General features: G+C 51.9%; 3 protein-coding genes and 2 pseudogenes across 3 annotated transcripts; 2 read left to right on the top strand and 3 right to left on the bottom strand.

Annotated features, from left to right (window-relative positions):
* Positions 1-615: 615 nt before the first annotated feature.
* SAPIO_CDS7395 lies at positions 616-2,394 on the top strand (annotated as a pseudogene; the record flags this gene model as incomplete).
* A 193-nt stretch (positions 2,395-2,587) lies between these two features.
* On the bottom strand, positions 2,588-3,898 carry SAPIO_CDS7394 (uncharacterized protein; the record flags this gene model as incomplete). Its single annotated transcript, XM_016789270.1, has 2 exons — positions 2,588-3,672; positions 3,784-3,898. 2 exons carry the CDS (start codon positions 3,896-3,898, stop codon positions 2,588-2,590), a joined length of 1,200 nt encoding a protein of 399 aa, XP_016641097.1.
* Positions 3,899-4,245: 347 nt separating this feature from the next.
* On the top strand, positions 4,246-5,093 carry SAPIO_CDS7393 (uncharacterized protein; the record flags this gene model as incomplete). Its single annotated transcript, XM_016789269.1, has 2 exons — positions 4,246-4,695; positions 4,803-5,093. 2 exons carry the CDS (start codon positions 4,246-4,248, stop codon positions 5,091-5,093), a joined length of 741 nt encoding a protein of 246 aa, XP_016641096.1.
* A 774-nt stretch (positions 5,094-5,867) lies between these two features.
* Positions 5,868-7,787, bottom strand: SAPIO_CDS7392 (uncharacterized protein; the record flags this gene model as incomplete). The annotated part of the gene is made up of 2 exons (XM_016789268.1): positions 5,868-7,458; positions 7,570-7,787. 2 exons carry the CDS (start codon positions 7,785-7,787, stop codon positions 5,868-5,870), a joined length of 1,809 nt encoding a protein of 602 aa, XP_016641095.1.
* Positions 7,788-15,953: 8,166 nt separating this feature from the next.
* On the bottom strand, positions 15,954-17,210 carry SAPIO_CDS7391 (annotated as a pseudogene; the record flags this gene model as incomplete).
* Positions 17,211-19,033: the final 1,823 nt, after the last annotated feature.

Below are 19,033 nucleotides of genomic sequence, written 5' to 3'. Positions count from 1 at the left end.
CCGCGTGAACACGCGAGGGAAAAGGAACAGGAGAGGTTTGGCGGTCGCCAGATTAGAGTAATTAAAGTACCAATTAATAAAAGAACATGGCTATGGGTAAAAGTAAAACAAGTCGGTCTTCCCTAAAGGAGCGTTGAGAAGAAAGACGATGGCGGAAGGATGGGTATTGTTGAAGACGTTCCCCCGAGAATTGAGGTACTTGGGGATAGAGGCGATTCTTCTAGCACGACTCGACTGAGGATTTCCAAAAATTTTCCCTTCGATTCAATCTTCAATCTTCTGTCACTGCGCAAATCTCGAGATTCTCATTCGCGGATTGTCACGTGTCAGTTGAGTAATTTACTCCACAGCTGGCAGCTGGCATGGTGGTCAAAGCTCCTTCCCCGTCGGCCGAAGTGGAATTTTCGTGGATGGATCAATTGATGGATCAAATGATGGGGGGCGGGTTTTATCTTGGGTGTCTTGAGACTTGAGAGAGGAGCGTGCCGAAACCCATCGCCACTTCACTCGGTCGACGGCCCTGTTATTCATTCCACCATGGCTGCTCGACCGTTTTCGACCTCTCTGGGGTCTTTACAGACCCGGCTATGCTCGAGAGCTATCCTAAGCTCCTCAATGCGCTTCGCTAGCCGCCATCCAACAATCCAGGCCTCGTGCACACCTTCCAAATTGACGGCGACACGGTCCTTGAGCTCCTCGCTCCCGACGAGGACATCGAATCCCAAAGACACACCGACCGAGGACGCCGAGCTCCAGAAACCAACCACGGGCAATGCTCCCCCTGAGTCTACTGCAGGATCGACAGACACCCCGTGGTATCTCCAGGTCGAGCCTCCAAGCCATCCTCCCGTGCAAGAAGCAGCACCACTACCGCCCCTACCCGCCGATTCTCCTCCGCTCCTCCAACCATTGATGAAATATATATACGAAGAGATGGGCCTAGACGATTTGAACCTGCTAGACCTGCGAGACTTTGATCCTCCGCCCGCAATTGGCCACAATCTGCTCATGCTTTTCGGCACCGCTCGAAGCGAGAGGCACCTACACGTTGCGTCGGCCCGCCTAGTGCGATGGCTGCGATACAACTACAAACTGGAAGCGGAAGCAGACGGCCTCATCGGTCCGGGTGAACTCAGGACGAAGCTCCGCCGGATGCGGCGCAAAGCGAAGCTACTCGGGACTAATACGATTTCGAGAGCTGGGGCCGACGACGGTATCACGACTGGCTGGATCTGCGTTAACCTCGGCATGGTTGGCGCCGAAGTCAACGAGACTGCGCGTTTCGATGAATCCGGTCAGTTATCCGGCTTCGGGAATAGCGCCGTGGAGACAGGGTGTACAATTGTTCTACAAGTCATGACGGAGTCGCGTCGTACGGAGCTGAATCTCGAGAAACTCTGGCTCGACAGCTTGGCGAGGAATCAAAGGCAGAGACAGTCTTTTACATCGGCGCCGCCAAAGGGCATGGCGACTGCTGCAAAGCCGCACCCGTCGGAGTCGCTCCCCGGGCAGAAGCGGTCCTATTCTACTCAACGCCTTGTTCACGGTGAATCCTCAGACGAGAGTCTTCTTACGCCGTTCAGCCCTCTAAATGAGGCTCGGCGCAAGGTCTTGTCTTTCCAGCTCGATCCGAGCGATGCGCAATATCCCGCTGTCCTCCGCTCCATCTTCTCGCCGTCCCTCGGCGAAGCTCATGCTAAGGAGCAAGTCAGTCTCGCAGCAGATGTCATCCGAATCGTGTCCGATCAGAACAAGGATATTCTCAACAACGAGATTCTCATCACCCTCATCGAGTCCATCGCTCGCTCCGGGTCTAAGAGCCCGATCCTCGCCAAAGCCCAGGAGAACGTCGAGTCGCTCCTGATCATCAAGCGTCTCCCTTGCCCCGAGGAACCCCAACTCATACGACTCATGCAAGCCTACGCCATCCAGGGTAACTGGAGTCGCTTCTGGGACACGTGGCGTCTCCCACCACGATTTCGACGTGCCCGCTCCGAGAGCCTCTACGCTGCCTTATTCGAGATTGCGGCGTCGTCGAAAAACATAGCTGTGTGTCTGGAGGCGCTCCGAACCTGCGTTCACGATATGCAGTTCGAGGACCCGGCGGTGTTCCCAACGGATCCCGTGTATAACGCCATTCTCAAATGTGTATCAGTCGCCGACGCCACGGCTATCGAGACGGCTGACAGGGTCTTGAGCGGTGAAGCTCAGTGGCTCAGCTCGAACTATATCGGGCCTCCTAACGAATGGAAGCAGAGCAGGGCGCAGATCTTGTACGAGAGACATCGGGATAGAGAGCTTGTCACCTTAGTTAACACGCTGCGGTATGTGAGGGAGCAGCATACCCTGACTGGCAAAATGACAAGAATGGAGGAGAATGTCAACAGCGAATAAACTTGCTGGCAGAAATATTGTATTAGTAGACTGTATAACTCAGATTAAATTAGACAGAGAGACATTGATCCCCTGTATTTCCAATAATAAACAGCTTATTAGGCCTCAACTCGGGTTTTCTCTATACCTGCGTTGGACTACCGTCCTTTCTAGGTGGGTTTTCCCCTTCTCTTTTCTCTTTATATTTTTTTTCTCACGCTCTTCTCATCGCGTCGCGGATCATAGGTGCAACCTGCTTGCGACTATGCTTTAAATTCCCCTGCTTCCATGCTTTCCCCCATTGACCATGCGCATCAAGATCCAGCAGCCCGTCCCTAAACGAATGCAAGTCAAGTTCCGCCTGTTCAGCCTTTTCAAAGTCTCTCGAAGCCTCAACGGCCTTCTCATTCCGTCCCCAGAGCAACACCTCCCTCTCATACCGTCCGTCGTGCGTGGCCAACGTCATTACGGACACGAGATCGAGACCCTTTTCCTCAGCCCATTTACCGAGCTCTCCCATCAGGACATCGGCCGAACCACCGGCCCTACCGAGCAGGTAATCAAAATTTTGAACGACAGCAGATGTCCCCAGCTTCATGCCACCTTCGACCCACTCCTTGTAATCCTTCCTAAAGATGTCTCTTAAAGATAGCCCGTCGAGATCCCTCCTCACCCTATGTATCTCATCACAGTACTTCTCCCTGTCATAGCCGGTCCCACCGAGCTTCTCCTCGAGGTACTCCACGGCGCGGACGTCCCAAGGCGTAACCCTGTCCTTTGCGCGAAGATTGACCGTGTCGGAGAAGATGACGCCCAGGGCCATGAGTGCCATGCTCTTATCGGCCTCGGCGGCGTCTTGTGACACCTTCGCCTCTCGAGCCAGAGAATCCCAAGCTTCGCGGCAATGCTCGACGATGAGACTCACGCAGCTCCCGCTCGTCTCGATGACACGGGGTTGCACGTCCTTGGACACGAAGTTCTCGTCGGCGTGGTGGTCGACGCATCCGACGATGCGCGTGCCGTAGCGTTCCTTGATAATACCCGTGGGGCTGTTGTGGTCGACGAGATACAAAGATAAGTCGTCGGACGAAGCGGCGTTCTGGCCGCCCTGGGGTAAATCGTCCAGGGTGAGAAGGTCGCGGGGCTCAAGGCCGGCACGGGCCAACACGGCGGTCATCTCGGATCGGAGAGGGAGGTCATCACGAGGAAGATTGGAGATGGGAATGTAGATTTTTCGGGTTTGGGCGTTTATTGTGTGGAGATAGGCGAAGATGACGGCCGAGCACAGCGAGTCGAGATCTAGAAGGGTGAGAAAAAATGAGAATAAAATAAAAAGAGAAAGAGGAAAAGTAGTGAGATTTCTCGATCTCTTGTAAGTGAGAAAATTCGGCACTCTTCATGTTTACTTACCTGCCGATTCGTTCCCGGCTACCAGGGTCAAAGGCAACTCTCGCTGGGTTGGGGAAGCGTAGAGCTTCGCACGAGCGAGAGAGAGGAAAGCTCGCAGGCTCGGTTTTGGCGACATTGTTGTGTGAATCGATGTAGATGGTTGGGAAAGAAGAATAGATTTGCTCATCAAAGTCTCAGGTCCAGCTTGAAGTTAATCGAGCTTCTTAGATTTGGACTGACTCAGTCATGGCGGGGTTGCTCCGCTCATCTCATCAATCGATCTCAATTCAATTCGACCCCGCCACCATCACATCCACATCCACATCCACATCCATCCTCATTTCATCGCATCAATAATCTTAAACTCTCAACACCCTTGACCATTCGCTGAGCCATCAATCTGAATCCTTCTCAATACCATCGCCCCTATCCTCAAAAACCACCAACCCCCCCGTCCTAAACCCACCCCCACCATCCCCCAAAATGGCCCCCATCCGCCTTGCCATTCTTGAGGCCGACATGCCCCAACCCCAAACAGCCGCCCGCTACTCCCACTACACCGGCCTCTTCACCTCCCTCCTCACCTCCGCCACGTCCCCCACGCCCGTAGCAGCCCGCTTCACCATCACCCGCCACCACATCGTCAACGACGCCTCCGCCTACCCCTCCCTCTCCGACATCGACGCCATCCTCATTACGGGATCTAAGCACTCAGCGTACCTAGACGACGAATGGATCCGAGATTTGGTGGATTATACTCGCAAGGCTCTCGAGACGAATAGGGTGAGAGTCGTAGGGGTGTGTTTCGGTCATCAGATTCTGGGAAGGGCCTTGGGTGTCGGTGTGGGGCAGAGTGAGAAGGGGTGGGAGGTGGCCGTTACGGATGTTGAGTTGAGTGAGGAAGGGAAGAAGCTCTTTGGCTTGGGGAAGATGGTGAGTTTGGATATGTCTGTTATACTTGGAAGAGAGGAAGAATGGCGAAAACGTGAAAGACAAAGGAAAAAGACGAAATGCTAATGAGGGGATGATAATAAACACAGAGAATCCAGCAAATGCACCGCGATGAGGTAAAGGCCTTCCCGGCCGATGCCATCCAACTCGCTTCTACGGCTTTTTGCCCCGTACAAGCTATGTATGTGCCCAAGCGGTACATCTCGGTCCAGGGCCATCCTGAGTTTAACGAGGAGATCGTCCGAGAAATTTGCGAGAGGAGACATGACGCCGGCGCTTTCTCGGATGAGCTTTATGGGGACGCCATGAAGAGGGTGGGTAATGAGCATGATGGGGTTGCGATAGCGAAGGCGTTTGTGCGATTCCTGGAAGAGGAATAAGTAAAACTGGAAAGATAAGTTTTTTTTTTTTTTGTTTCTTTCTTGGATATAGAGGGGATATAATTAGAAGTACGATACTTGAATTTTCCGATCCCTTTTATTTATGAGGCTGATCGTTGTTGCACGAGAAGATAGTGGAAGAGACATCTATGATAGAGCTACAGCATTTGATAGAAAATGTATATAACATGAAGGGGACATCCCTCGCCAAAGTGCTCCTTAACTGCAGAATATCCACGGATATATCAATGCTCCGAGTTGGTTATACAAACCTTGTACTATGCCATGCTCGTTCTCCCCCCCCAAAACGCCGTGGTTATTGTATGCCAACATGATTACCGTTCCTTATCCAATACCGAGAGCCGAGTTATCCCCTTCCCATCAAAAAGAAAGAAAGAAAAGAGAAAAAAAGGGTAGTGATGCCATGAAATAAAAATGTTCACAAAAAACGCCCCTGCCCAATGCTGATGATGCCCAGAGTCTAGCGACGATCCTCCTTTGGTCGTCCTTGGTGTCATAGATGCCCCCAAACCTGCCAAATTCTGTGTTCCCCGTCCCGATGTGATCCCGCCGAACCCGCCCCAGCCCGCCCCTGTGTTCTCCAATGGGTATAGTTTAGCGTCCATGCCTTGAGATGCAAGCCCATAATGCGGGATCCCCAGTCTTGGTGAACTCTCCAAGTGTCTCCCGGGAATGGATATTGTAACAATAACAAAAGAAAACCCCGGTATGGTAGTATACAGGGGGAAAATAGAATAGAACGCCAGTCCACAATCACCTTCCAACCAACGCCTCCTCATCATAGGACCCCATATCCTTGGGGGGCTCCACATCCACCACATCCCACCACTGCCGACTCCTCCTCTTCCCCAACGGCATCTTCAACCTCCTCTCCGCAATCTCCACATCAAGCCTCCGCCGCGCAATCCGCCCATCAACAAGCATCTCCTCCCTCGTCCTCCCCACAGTGGGTTGCCTCCTCCTCGGAGCAGCCCCAAACTTCCACGACGACGTCCCGGACCCCGTCAGCTTCGTCTTGTTCACATGCCTCCACGGCTTCTCTCGGATCGAAAACAGCAGCGCGTTCACGGCACCCTGGATGCACAAGCTCATGAGGCTGAGCACGAGCACCCCGAACGGCACCAGGTCGTCGTCGTCTTCCCACGTGAGGATGTGCGAGATGAAGGGGACGAGCCAGACGACCATGTATACGAGAGGGTAGATGAAGAGGAGGCGGAGTTGGTGGCGGATCTTTTCGCGCGTCTTGGCCATGCCGGATACGTCGGCATCGGTTTCGGCGAAGAGGGCCGACGAGGATGTCGTCGAGCTGTAGGATGCGCGGCCCGCGGCGGCGCCGTCGCGTGTGGTTGTGGATATGTTTCCGACGGACATGATTCGGGCGGGTTGTTGGTTGAGGGCGGCGGTCGACGTATTATCTGCCGCAAATATCGAAAGAGGGAGTCCGTCTCCATCGCGCGATAGTAAAGTGTCGGGGGTCCGTGGAGAATTGATGCCTCCACCTTCGAAGTCGACGATCGTTGTGGGTGAGACAGACTCAATGTCGGATAAATTGTCGGCGGGTCTCGATGCCGGCCGAGTCGGTGGATCGGTGGCGTTGGAGTTCGGCCATTTCCACTTTGTTGGGAATTGGTGCCGCTGAGTTGGGGCCGGCGCGTCATACTGAACTCTTGCTAGGTCGAACTTTACCGAGCTAAAGGTGGATACCGAGTTTTGTCGATCTCGGCAAGTGTGATCAAAGGCCGACCCCCTCCTTGAGGACGGCAGTGAGGAGATCTGATATGTCGTCGCCGGCGGGGTCGGAGCCGGCGATTCGGGTTCGCGTAATTGCGTAAATGCGTAGTTCGCTTGGTTCCTCTTTAGGTTGATGCGGTTGAACCGCCTCATAAGAAACGAAACATATAAATATATACAAGCGTATATGAAGAGGATCGCGAGGAAGATGACATAACGGGGAACCCAGCTCAGCACGGTCCGCGGCCAAGAAGGTTCGATAGGTAAGAAGCAGTTCTCGCCGAGGTTCACGTAGCCGTAGGGCTTGTGAATAAAAGCAAGAGATGCCATGAGGACGGGGAAGCAGAAGAAGGCGGCATAAGCGTAGGGGCGGTACGGGTATAAGCCATATTCGCCGTTGGCGCGTTTTGGCCTAAAGATGTAGAGGGCGGTGTGAATGGCGATAAGGAGCACAGCAACATCTGACGCCTCGACACCGACGGTTAGGAAGAAGCCGCTGGCTTGGCAAAACGCCGACGAGGATTGTACGGGGCCATGTACGAAATCGACGACGGCGAATATCATAAACCAGAGTGACTTGAACATGTCGCTCTGTATAAGAAGCATGATGAGGCTGTGACGGAAAAAAAAAAAAAGGTTAGAAGCTCAAGCTTGGCATGCTCGTCATAACCGTGCTGCACCTCACGCAACACAGCGTAACACGCAACCAAACACACAAACTTACTCGTGACGGAAGCTGCGTCTCATTCGCGTAAACCAGTAGAATGCCACCAGAGCAAACACGACACTGACGGACGAGCAAGTCAGCGACGTCAGCTTGAGAAAGAAGACATCGTTGTCGTCTAGCCACCTGGGAACGTCGGTGCCGTCGGTATTGCGCGGGAAGATGTCATGGCTACTACTGCTGCTACCGCCGGGAGGAATGGCCAGGCTTGCGGCCATCGTACTGGGAGCTTCGCTGGCCCGCACGAGGGCCAGGTGTTGGGAGGATGAAGTCGGCGGTGGGCGAGGGGTGATTATCATAAAACCATGCGAGTTGAGCCCATGATGCGAGTGGAAATAGGGCCGCCTTGTTCAATCTTTAACCGCCCAGAGATAAGTGGTGAAAGTCGAGAAGCGCAGTTGAGGATTCGAATGGCGGGCTTCTGGTGCGACATTCAAGATGCGGATGTAAGTCGTCGAGAGGAGCGGTCGTATTCTAGGCTCTTTTGCTGTGTTGTTTCCTCATTCATTCCTTAATTCGCATGTAGGATCCCCAGGACAGGTCTAATCACAATTCGTCAAGCTTTTTCGACAGAGCCGAGGAGCATTCCAGGAGAGAGATCTGGGAAATGAGTGTAAGGTCTGAGGGACGAAGAAAGCGGTTGAGAAGAGAAACAGGATGCAAGTCCGTGAGCGAGCGAGTGACGGAGTGTCGGAGTGAGCGAGTACGTATAAGTGGGTTGGAGGAGGGAGGTGGTTTAGGTTGAGACTAGTAGGGCACGCCAGACGAGGGTAGGGTGGGTAATGGGCACATCCCGACTGCAAGTAGGGGCAAGGGCAGGGTTGAAAGGCGGTATTTAGACTAAGGCGACCATGGTTGGTCTCGCTGGTCTCGCTGGTCGGCGTGGTCCCGGAGGGCACAACAGGGCAGAACAGGGGACAGGGATTGTCTTGGAAAAGCATGGGTGGCGGTGACCAGCGGAGCACAGACTTTCCTGGTGATCGGTACCGCACAACTGACTCCGTTGAGAGCGGAACAGGGAGCCGAGATGATAATAATAGTTGGGGGAGGCGATAGTGCTACGACAGAGGCTAAACCACTTTGTCGTACCAGTATTACTACTTAGTGCACAAAGCTCAAGCTACAAGTACATTGATGGATCGTTTTGACAGGACCTCGACATTGGACGGGACCTTGATGGATCCCAGACGGAAACCGGAACCGGCTGGCCTTGGAATGAAGGGGCAACATCTCAAGAGAGATGAGGATGAGAAGAGAGCGTGTGAGAGCAAAAAGGAAGGGAACCGGGTCCTTTTGGTTGCAGATCTCGTACGAAGTATGAGCCCCCAAATAACGTTTGAAGGGTCTGGCTGGAGCTGTTTTAGCAACAGGGAGAGGATTTGCATCCATGGATCACTGGTACAATTGTATCAATGGGGATCATGTCAAACCAGATTTACACAGCTTGAAGTCACTTTCGGCGCGGTAGTCGGATCACATTAATACGTGGTCCGTATGCGTGCGCTGGTGCTTCGTACGAAGCCCAAAGTCGTGGGGAGCACTGAAGCTCCAGTATTTCGCCGCGTACACAGGTACGGAGGTACCTCTGACTGTCTGACTGGGGGCATTACCAACCAGCTGGCAGCACTCCACTCCACCTTAAACTTCGTCCCTGAACAGAGTAGTGTCGCAGTGGATGTACTCCGCAGCTCTCCTTGGTCGGCAGTCAAGGTGACAGGAGCTCGCATTTACGCGTACCTCGGAGTCGTACCTTCGTACCTGTGCACAAGGGGCCAGCCAGCCATTGTAATCTTAATGCCTCTGGGAAGTACTTTTCAATCCAGCTCGTTGGCTTCGTCACCGTCATCGTCACCGCCGAAAATAGATGGCGCGTAAGTGTACCAAAACTAAACAAAAAAATCGTGATTTTGTTTAGGTTGTATTCCTGACGTACCCTCCTGCATCAACTCTCTCCATTGGCTGTAGGGTTAATCCAACAAACGACCTCGGGGATACCCTCATTGTGCGAATCGTCGCATTGCATTGGTGTCCCAAAATTTCCTCTTCTCAAACCTTTTTAACCACTTTACAAATATCCCAAGCACCGCCCGAGGCGTTTCCGCTCCCTTTCGAGGATCACCGGTAATACAGAGCAAGGGAAAAGCCAAGCGCCTCGGTGTTATGAGTACGAAGGATACAAGGTTGGAAACTAGGAACACATTTGGAGCGTCCTCCGAGCTCTACTTGTAAACTACGTTTCGCGTGATCAAAGGAAAAGAGAGACAGATCATTGATGGCTATTATCACAGGGGTCGACGTTGGCAGGATGAGCAGATCCCGGGACCGCCCCCCTTTGTCAGGAAGCAAGGGAGCGTGACGATCAGAGATCAAATCGGTCGTGGCGGCGGTAACAGAGCTGGACGGAGTGGGCGCCGACGCATCTGGACACACCAGCAGTAGCGTGGGGAGTATGAAGTTACAGAAGTGTGAAGCAAGGTACGGGGTACCCCGGAAGATGACGGAGTATGGGATGGCTTGGTGAGAGCAAGTTTTTTTTCCCTCCTCCTACGCCGAAAAAAAGGAATGGGGGCGTTTCTTCCTCTCCCCTCCCCCCAAATCTTTCTCACTTGTTGGTGACGAAAAGACAGTGGCAGGGGACGGAACAGAAATAGGAGAGACATTTTGACCAAAATTATCTCAGCATTTGAGCAAATCTCTCCGAATGGCGGAATTATATCGAGAGCGAAGCCAGGAGAGGACTCTCCAAGACAGGATCGACAGCTTGGGCTTAAAAAAAAAAAAATCTAAACTGGGAAAGGAATGGGCACACGTTGAAACATGGTGGCTCCAGAAAAAGTATCGAGATTGCGGTGACGACTCCAGCGTCCAGGATGCCTGGCTGGCTGTGACCGCATCGTACATCACCAGACATGAACTAGCAATCAAAGCATGACTCTCTGCTTGTAAACTACGAAGTTCGAAGGAGAGCTTGCATAGTCCCGCATCAATTCCGATAAAATACGAGACTCGATTTTCCTCGATTTCTCTTTACATTTACTTCTTCTCCTTCTCTCTTTCAGCCCGTTCTGGTAAAGAGCACTGTGAACGACTGGCCTTAGCTGTGCTGAAGCTCTGCAGTGGGGATGCAACAGATTCAAAGTTGTACAGCTAGCTGGCTTTTTCGTGAAGACTATCGTCCAAGGATGTAGAGGTGGTCGTGGAAGTTACGTCAAATTTATTATGCTGTACGAAGTAGTGTATCATTGGGGTTTTAACTGTTTGCCCCGAATAATCACTATCCACAAGGAAACTAGTACTTCGTACTTCGTAGTGTGAACTAGTAAAAATCAGAGGAAGGGGAAAAAGGAAAATGGGGAATCGAATCACCTCAAATATGACCACTTGTGAGGGGCCAGAAAAAGGATCAACTTACTCGTTGCTTCGTCTCAGTTCCACCTTCGTGGCGGGAGGGACGCCACTTAATTTGGACCATGTTTGTCCATCGTTCACTGCCGATGACAGCAGCACAATGGCATGGCTCCGAGGCAGCAAAAAATAGGCAGACCTCGGAACCATTATTTGTCCGTCCAACGGCAGATTCATTGATTCGTGGCTCGTCCTTTAACCGTGGTCGATTGATGGTCGCTGTGAACTCAGGAGGGTCGTGCTCGGCTCATTGTCGCCATCCGACCCGACCGTCTCATGTTCCCAACTTTGTTCATGTTGTCACGGACTCAGGTTCCTACTAAGATTATTCCATGCCATTGGTGGCATCATTATTGCATCTGATTCCAAATCGGCGATGTCTACCTGTGTACGAAGGTAAGTTTTAATGTATTTCAGGATCGGGGTCCTGGGCCCGAACGTCTGGACACACCAGGCCAGCGAGCATATCCCCAGATGAGGTGTCGATCGAGATCGCCGAAAATCGGACGGTCCAGCAACAGCAGCCGGGAAAGCTCTCAGCAGACAGTCTTGTCTCATACGAAGCCTGGACAAAAGGCATTATATACCGAACAACATCTCACGTACGCGGTTGATGCGGTTACCGAAGCCTGGCATTGATGCATCTCATTCCCTGATCTGCGCCTTTTGATGGGAGAAGGGGCTACTGTGGGTGTATGAGAGGATCTGTCGATCGACGCACAGTATTTTCGGATACGCTACTGCCGACTCCTGCCTGCTGCACCTTGATAAAAGTGAGATGGAGAAGAAAAACGGGGGAAACCAGCTAGTCTTTCCTGATGCTGTAACATGCAACGACCATCCGCCTGGCGAGCTGTGATGCATGAGTGAGTATATGCACGATAGGTGCAAGTGTTTATTAGTTTACTATGTATATTTCAGGACTGCCTGTCACTACTCAAGAACTTGTTGATGTGACAGACAGAGAGAGGCAGAGACGGAAGGTCGTCAAATGCCCCATTCGGCATTTGCCTGTCACTGCCACTGAGTAGTTTGCTCTCATCCTACGACCTTCAGTGGACTTGGTGTGAAGCTGCCCAGTCTGGCTATTTTGGACCATGGACCATGCACGTCAGCCAAGCTCGACCCGACTATTCACTCCGCTTGGGGACTAGCCTGGCCTGACCTGCGGACCAGCTCGCCCTTTGCCTGGCCTGGTCGTACGCCGAGCGGAGATTAGACCGGTGAATGTGAAAGGGCGTGAATTGAGGAAATCCAATAGTGTAGTCACTGTTGTGGCCAAAGTTCAATGCATTGGCCCCTAATGTTGACGCGAAGAAGAGTACGAAGTATGCGTACGCATACATAATCGACAATGTGATTGCTGGCGCCAGACTCGACGAGATTCACCTAAGACCTAAAGCTAGTTTAATATCGGATCCGCCCATCCGTTATCCATCATCACATCAAGTCTTGATCAATGCTTCAATGTTGATCAAGGATTGATGGTTGATCCCAGGCCAGCCTGGTTTGCCACTGCCATCAATTTGCAACCCGCCCCCTCCCCGTACCCATCCGTCCCCCTTCCCCTTTGCCATGCAGCCACCCCAGACCATTAAAAGACCAGTGCAGAACCAAACGACCGGCAGATTGCCGATCAACGAAGTTGATTCGTTGGAGCTTGTCCAGCATGGGACACAAAGGGACACAGGGCAGAGGCCGCATGCAGCGGTGTGAGCTCCGAGACCAGACAACACGGGGTTGGAGTGAATCACTTCGTACCTCATACATTTGTTGATTCTTCATCAATCGATCTGTGCTTCGCCAAATGTTAGCACTTGTCGCCTATTAATGTGGACGGATTCCTGTCCTCCCAAAAGGGGTCCCCTTGCAAAATACTGTATGATTCGGTACGCCATAACCGATCAACTTCCAGGCTGGCTTTGCTTTTCCTTCCGCAACCTCGACGCGTGAATCAACCACTGGACCTTTACCTCGTAGCCGGCAGAGTGATTGGGTCTTGACCAGCCACCCTCAGACCCTCATCTCTCTCATCTTTGTATTATTAGACTGTGCCTCCTTTCAACCCGAACTCTCCACTACTTCGTACCTCCACATGCCGAACGGAAACCCCCGCGCGATGGGCATAAAATCTGAGCCTTCATCAGCAGATCAACATTGCGGTTGTTTTCCACTTGTCCACTAGTAGCGTATAGTTAGTCCACCTTAGGCCGTTGAGACCCAAACTTGTCTCAGCGGAGTTCAAGTTGCGTTCCTTTGAGCTAATAACGAAAGCGCGATCGGCAGGAAAGACCCATCCGAAGTAGTGTATGGGGGTACCAGTCTCCCAGAGATGGGGAACACCTAACCCCCCGTTCCCGTCCTTGATCCACACGATCCACATTGCTAGAGGTGGTGGCTAGAGGTGGTGGCTAGAGGTGGTGGGATACACCTTTGTATCAAGTAAAGAAAAAAGTAATCATAAAATAAGACCCAACAGCAACAGGAGGAAACTGATCGTCGGCGGGTATTACGTAGTGGAGTCGCTTGCCAGAAGTCGACAAACTCCTGAAGAGCGGCGGACTGTGTACGATTGCCCTTGTCCCTTTCAGCGCGAGAGCTCAGAACGCGCCGCAGTTCGAGGTCAGGTGGGTGAGGCAAAACTGACACTATCTGGTAACGAGTAATGTTAGTTTATTACCATCCCTTTCGTAAAAGCCTTAATGATTTGCAGACCGCTACTCTCCTAGCAGAGGTGAAGAGCTAGAACTACACTAAACTACTTGATCGATAGATGACGTTTTGGACATCCCAGGGAAATAGTTCCGATTCTTAGCTGGGGGATTAGCACTACCATAAACCAGCTACTACAAGAGCGGATACAAGAACCGACGTTCATGCATTTCTCGCATCGCATCTCCACTAATACTTTGTGCTTTGATCTCACTTCAGGCGGCGGAGTACATACATACGGTTTAATACGTACATGCTTCATCTATGACATTTAATGCATTTTAATCCTCTCATCAAAAGATATCACGCAGGCGCCTGCCATGTGAAGTAGTTTATAATGCAGTAATACGCGTTTCCCTGTTTCGTGGGACGGGACTCGTTCAAATCTCCCAGTTGGAGGGAGGCTCAGCCCCACGACCGCGAAATCCCCCTCGCTTCCCCTGCTGGCGTGGGAGAATCGGATTGGTACAGACAGACAGTCACTTGAGAATGGGCGCACAATCGGTCTGATACGACCTGCAAGATAGGTTGGGCAAAACACATCACATTCCCTCACCTTTGTCACATCAACCTCGGGAGCGCTAACTTTTGTGTGAAGATATCTAAGAATAGCTGTGGGAGGTACGAAGTACGAGGTCGCAGCGCTTCGTTTCCGACTTCTGTCTGAGAAGAAAGTGCAGAAAGAAACAAAGATTTACTTCATGTTATTCTTACTTCCTGGGGGCTGTTGCCAGTTCGACAACCAGGAGCGGGCACCAAAAAGAAGAAAAAGAAAAAAAAATCAACCTGTTCATGTTCTCTTTTCAGAAAAAGCATCAATAGCTAAAGCACTGGCGACATCTCTGCCTGGCGGCGTGCTGTCTCTCATCATCTCATGGCGTTGCTTTTTGAGAACTCAGCCCTTGCTCTCAGTTTAATTGCGACTTTGTCGCTCTCTTGTCTTGTCGTATCTCGACGCATATCGAGCGGCGCTCCTTGCATTCGTCGCATAACGAAGGAGGAACTATTTGTGATTCAATGGCCCGCATCGAATCGATTTAATAAAGAACGTGGCTGATGGGCTTTTTGCGATACAGATGGACTCCAGCACGAGACCCCAAACACGAGGTTTGACTCTTCACCAACGAAGCCGTTATAGCCCCCACCCCCATCCCCCATCACTCATCACCCCAACCTCTCTTGCTTCTAGTTCGGCAGTTTGTCTTCACAATTTGCTGCTTCCTGTATGTACGAAGTACACCAACAATGAGAGATGACGCTGGGCTGGGGGCACAGGCCATGAGCTATCAATAGATCAGGGTTGATGTCCAGCCGTCGTCAACTATCCCGCCCAGCACTTTCATGCTGGAACATCAAAGTACGGATTCTATAGATTGTGCTCACCTGCCCTCCAACGCCTTACCAAACGCCTCACCCAAAGTTGATGCCTGAGGTGAGCCGAGAGCCAATTTTAATTCTCCGCCACACGAAACGGCAGGAACAGGGAAAACCAGCACACGCCGCAGTACTTTCGTATCACAGCACCTTGAGCGCACCTTCAAAACCCTGTCTCTCCCAGCACGTCAATTCCGCCAACATGTTCTCCCACGTTACCCCAAAGTTCTCCTTCCCTTGCTTAGTTCGTGATGTCACTTCCCATTCTCCATTTCTAGACATCGGAAGTTGTTGCTAGACCTGACCGTTTTGCTCGCCACCCAACTTCACGGCGATCTTGGGGGGCAGAGCTCGTCCTCCCCTGACGGTCTCTAGACCTTCGGTCCCGGTATCTTGTGCGCCAGCTTGTATCTGATGTGTGTACTATCCGAAGCGGCGCCAGACCTTGTCCGGGCTACCGTTGGTGGGCGATGGAAGATGTCGAACTCCTAGCGTTAGTTGGAACCTTAAACTTTCGAGTTACTCCGCAGGGCCAATCTAGGGGGTAAGGCTCTCGACGCCCAGCATGTCACTATAGGGAAATTATCTGAGAATTTAGGGAGACGATCGCCGATGGTCTTACTCCTCAGGGTGGTGAAGATGTATTGCCATCAAAAACGGCCGGTGCACGAGTCAAGATGATTTGTCAATGGTCCTAAACCCTGAAGACATGCCTCGTATGGTAGCCACGAGGAAAGGATACACTTCACACAAGTAGAATAATGAATAGTAATCTACATCCTCAGAACCCATAGCTAGAACCTTAAAAGGAAAGCTTACCATCAAGGTGTTTAGGATCACGATAACCTGTTCCTTGTCGCAGCTGCTTCTTCATCCACCATCCTATTCGGTACCTAGATAGCTACGGCCGAACCCCGAGAGTCATGTACGGCTGGCTTGGGCTTCTTGGCCATGATAACCGCTTGACCAAACTTGGTGAACACCCTGATTTCCGTCAACTCCAAGCCAGCACGCTCCAGCAGATGGCGATAATCGGCGCCGGACCGACCTTTAGCATCGTGGCACGCACGTGCGGCGAGGGCTGCCGCAGGAGTCCACAGATCCGGTTCTGGCAGGTTGCCCTTGGTCTCCCACCTGTGCCCTTGCACGTAGTCAACAATCATCAGCAAGCTGTCGGGGGACATGGATTTAGACTGGGATGCGAGGATGCGCACACAGTCGTCGTCAGCCCAGTTGAGAAGGACAAACTGGATGAAGTATGCCCGCGCCCCTTTGACTGGCTGCTCAGTGAAGAAGTCGTACACCATGGTCTCAACACCGGCCTCGCGGGCCTTTTCCGCCTTCTCGACGACAGCGGCGCGATCCTGCATGATGATCCTGCCGCCGAGCTTGTGGACCTTCTGCACCTCGATGGACTGCGAGCCGTCGCCGCCGCCGACATCGACGAAGACCACCTCGTTCTCATGCGCATTATATGCAATTTCCTCGTCAAAGTGCACCACGTCGACCCATTTCGCCGTGACAGCGTGGACCGCGGCCATGTACCCATAAAAGCTCGCATGCCTCTCAGGACGTGATTCAAGCCAGTCGTAAAAGCTATCTGTGGTGTTGTGGGCGACCTGGAAGGCCGTCCTCTTGCCGCTTCCGTCAGGCCTCTTGGCACCGCTGGTAAGGACCTGATGGAGCGAGCCATAAGCAGGTCCGACTATGTCGTGCCAGCAGGTGAGGGTTGTCATGACCTTGGGGTCCAGCAGGTTGTGAGTGAGCTTTGTGGGCGCGTAATATCCCTGCTGAGGTTCGACGGCGGAGCCGTGGTAGCAGTGATAGTCCATAATGGCGCTGACGAGGCTCTTATCCAGGTTGCTCGCCTTCATGAGGTCAGCAAGCGCAATGGGGCAGGCGTCGTCACCCTTGGTCAAGGCGGTCAACAGGCCGAACTCATTGCTGAGGCGGGCTACGACGAGAGGAAGGTTCGCGAACATGATGCGTTGCATCGACTCTTGTGGCGTCTCCAAGGCCACTGACACCTGACGAGTGAGGCGTTGAATCTCTGAACGGTACAACTCGTCATGGCTCAGAATTTCCGGGTGCTTGATCAGCAGCTTGAGCTGGTCGATGAGATATGTCGTATCTCCTATCACTAAGCCCATGACGCGAAGTTTTGTTTGTGGCTCCGCACAAACGGAAGCTGTAATACTGGTTGGGCAAGGGGACAAGAAAGAAGCTTAGGATGTGCAACGGTCCTGTGATTGGATCAAGGTTTCAGTTGTGAAGAAGCACTAAACGGGATGGCGCAAAGAATAACCCTATAGAATAGCCGGTAGGAGAATTCCTGTCTTTCCAACTATGTATTCACTCATATAGGCACCAGGCTGCTGTGGCAGAGGCAAGGTCTATAATAATGAAAGAAGCCCCTACTCAGGGTATGCTCGACTAGAGGCGGTTCATGTTGAACTTGCAACACTATTGTGAACCAGACAGCATTATCGCCCTCTATTTTACCGATAGTACCGATGGTATCGATAACATGTCTACTCCTTGGCAGGATTCAGGACCGGTCGGACCGGAGCATCGGAGCATGAACCGGAGTGCCGACCGGAACGCCCGCCGAGGTGACCGCCGAGACGTGCGCAGGAGAGGTGAGCGACGATACTTGGCTCACAAGTGGCGATTGAATGGATAGAAAAAATTGTACTGGCAGTGCCAAAATGGTCAGCCATTGAAGAATGTTCGGGCAAGGACACTCCTGAGTTTAAGGACCTGCTCACGGCGGCGTACGTTGGTGACAAACCGATTCGCCTATAGTTGTATTCGAATTTGTATTTTCATATCTTTGGTTCAGAGGTCAAGGAGGCCCATTAAGACCCCCCTCCTTTGGGGGCGCTGGATGGGTCGAGCTGAACCATCCAGAGTTGCTGTCGTGTTCAACCTCGTCTCTCGGAATACCATCAACCAGCAACAGCCTCACAGTAGTTTCAAGCCCATCACCCAGGACGTCAAGACAGGTAATCCATGCCAAGTCACCATACAACTTCCTTTTCATCTAGTCCATCCAGCATGTTGTCGCTCAAAGACGCATTATTTCACGAGGGCACCCCTGCAGTGGAAACTGCCCCTCCCCTCACCGAGAATTATCTTATACAGATATTCCGAGGGCCTTTCGACACCCCAAGGCAGGGACTTCATGTCCTCCGAGCTCACCAGCAGCTTCGATAAAGGCTATGCCTTCATGGGGAAAATCCTCACAGGAGAAAGCCCCAAAGAGACAGGATCTGCTCTGTGGAGGTGGCAATTATGGCCTTTAACGGTCTATAGGGTAATTCTAAAACATCCGCAGACATACCCTCTCCCGCTACTCTCTTACATCAGACTCGCAGATATCACATAAACGGCAGTCAAGTTGGCCCTGTGGCTTGGGAATTAGAGCCCTTGGTCCTCTCTCTGTCCGTCCTCTTGCAACACCAGGCTCAAAACGCGTCTGATGTTGATCTTTCTTTTCCTACTGATCCGCCTCTCCTAGAACAGCAGCTTGGCAAGCTGCAAGTCGGCGAATTTGCTCCCACGATGAAATTAGCATGTGGGGAGTGCAACTCTGTCTACAACCAAAGCATATATGAGTGCTTATAAAGTAGCATGTTTGTGTTATTCTGTTAGGCAACCTACGCGTAAGGATGGTTGTGCCCTAAAACGTAGCTTCATCTTTCGTTTACTATTGCTACCTCCCGCAAACACCGACAGCTCTGTTAAGGAAAACTAGTTTCAATGGTGTACTAGATCTACAGTTTACTATTAATGCTGCTACTCACTAGAAGTTCGCCCAAGATGCTTAATCCCACGTCATTTTCTTATGACGAAGAGGCAGCGAGCCCTTGACAGCCGCCCTTTTGTTAATTTTCTCTTAAGAGCCTAGGCTCCTCATGAGCTCTTTGAACGGAATAAAGGTTGTAGTTAAGGACTAGGTTTTACTTGTACT

Source organism: Scedosporium apiospermum, assembly GCF_000732125.1.
Source record: "Scedosporium apiospermum strain IHEM 14462 chromosome Unknown SEQ_SAPIO_0110, whole genome shotgun sequence".
Taxonomy (NCBI): domain Eukaryota; kingdom Fungi; phylum Ascomycota; class Sordariomycetes; order Microascales; family Microascaceae; genus Scedosporium; species Scedosporium apiospermum.
The sequence above is the reverse complement of the archived record's forward strand: the minus strand, read 5'-3'. Positions and strand labels throughout refer to the sequence as shown.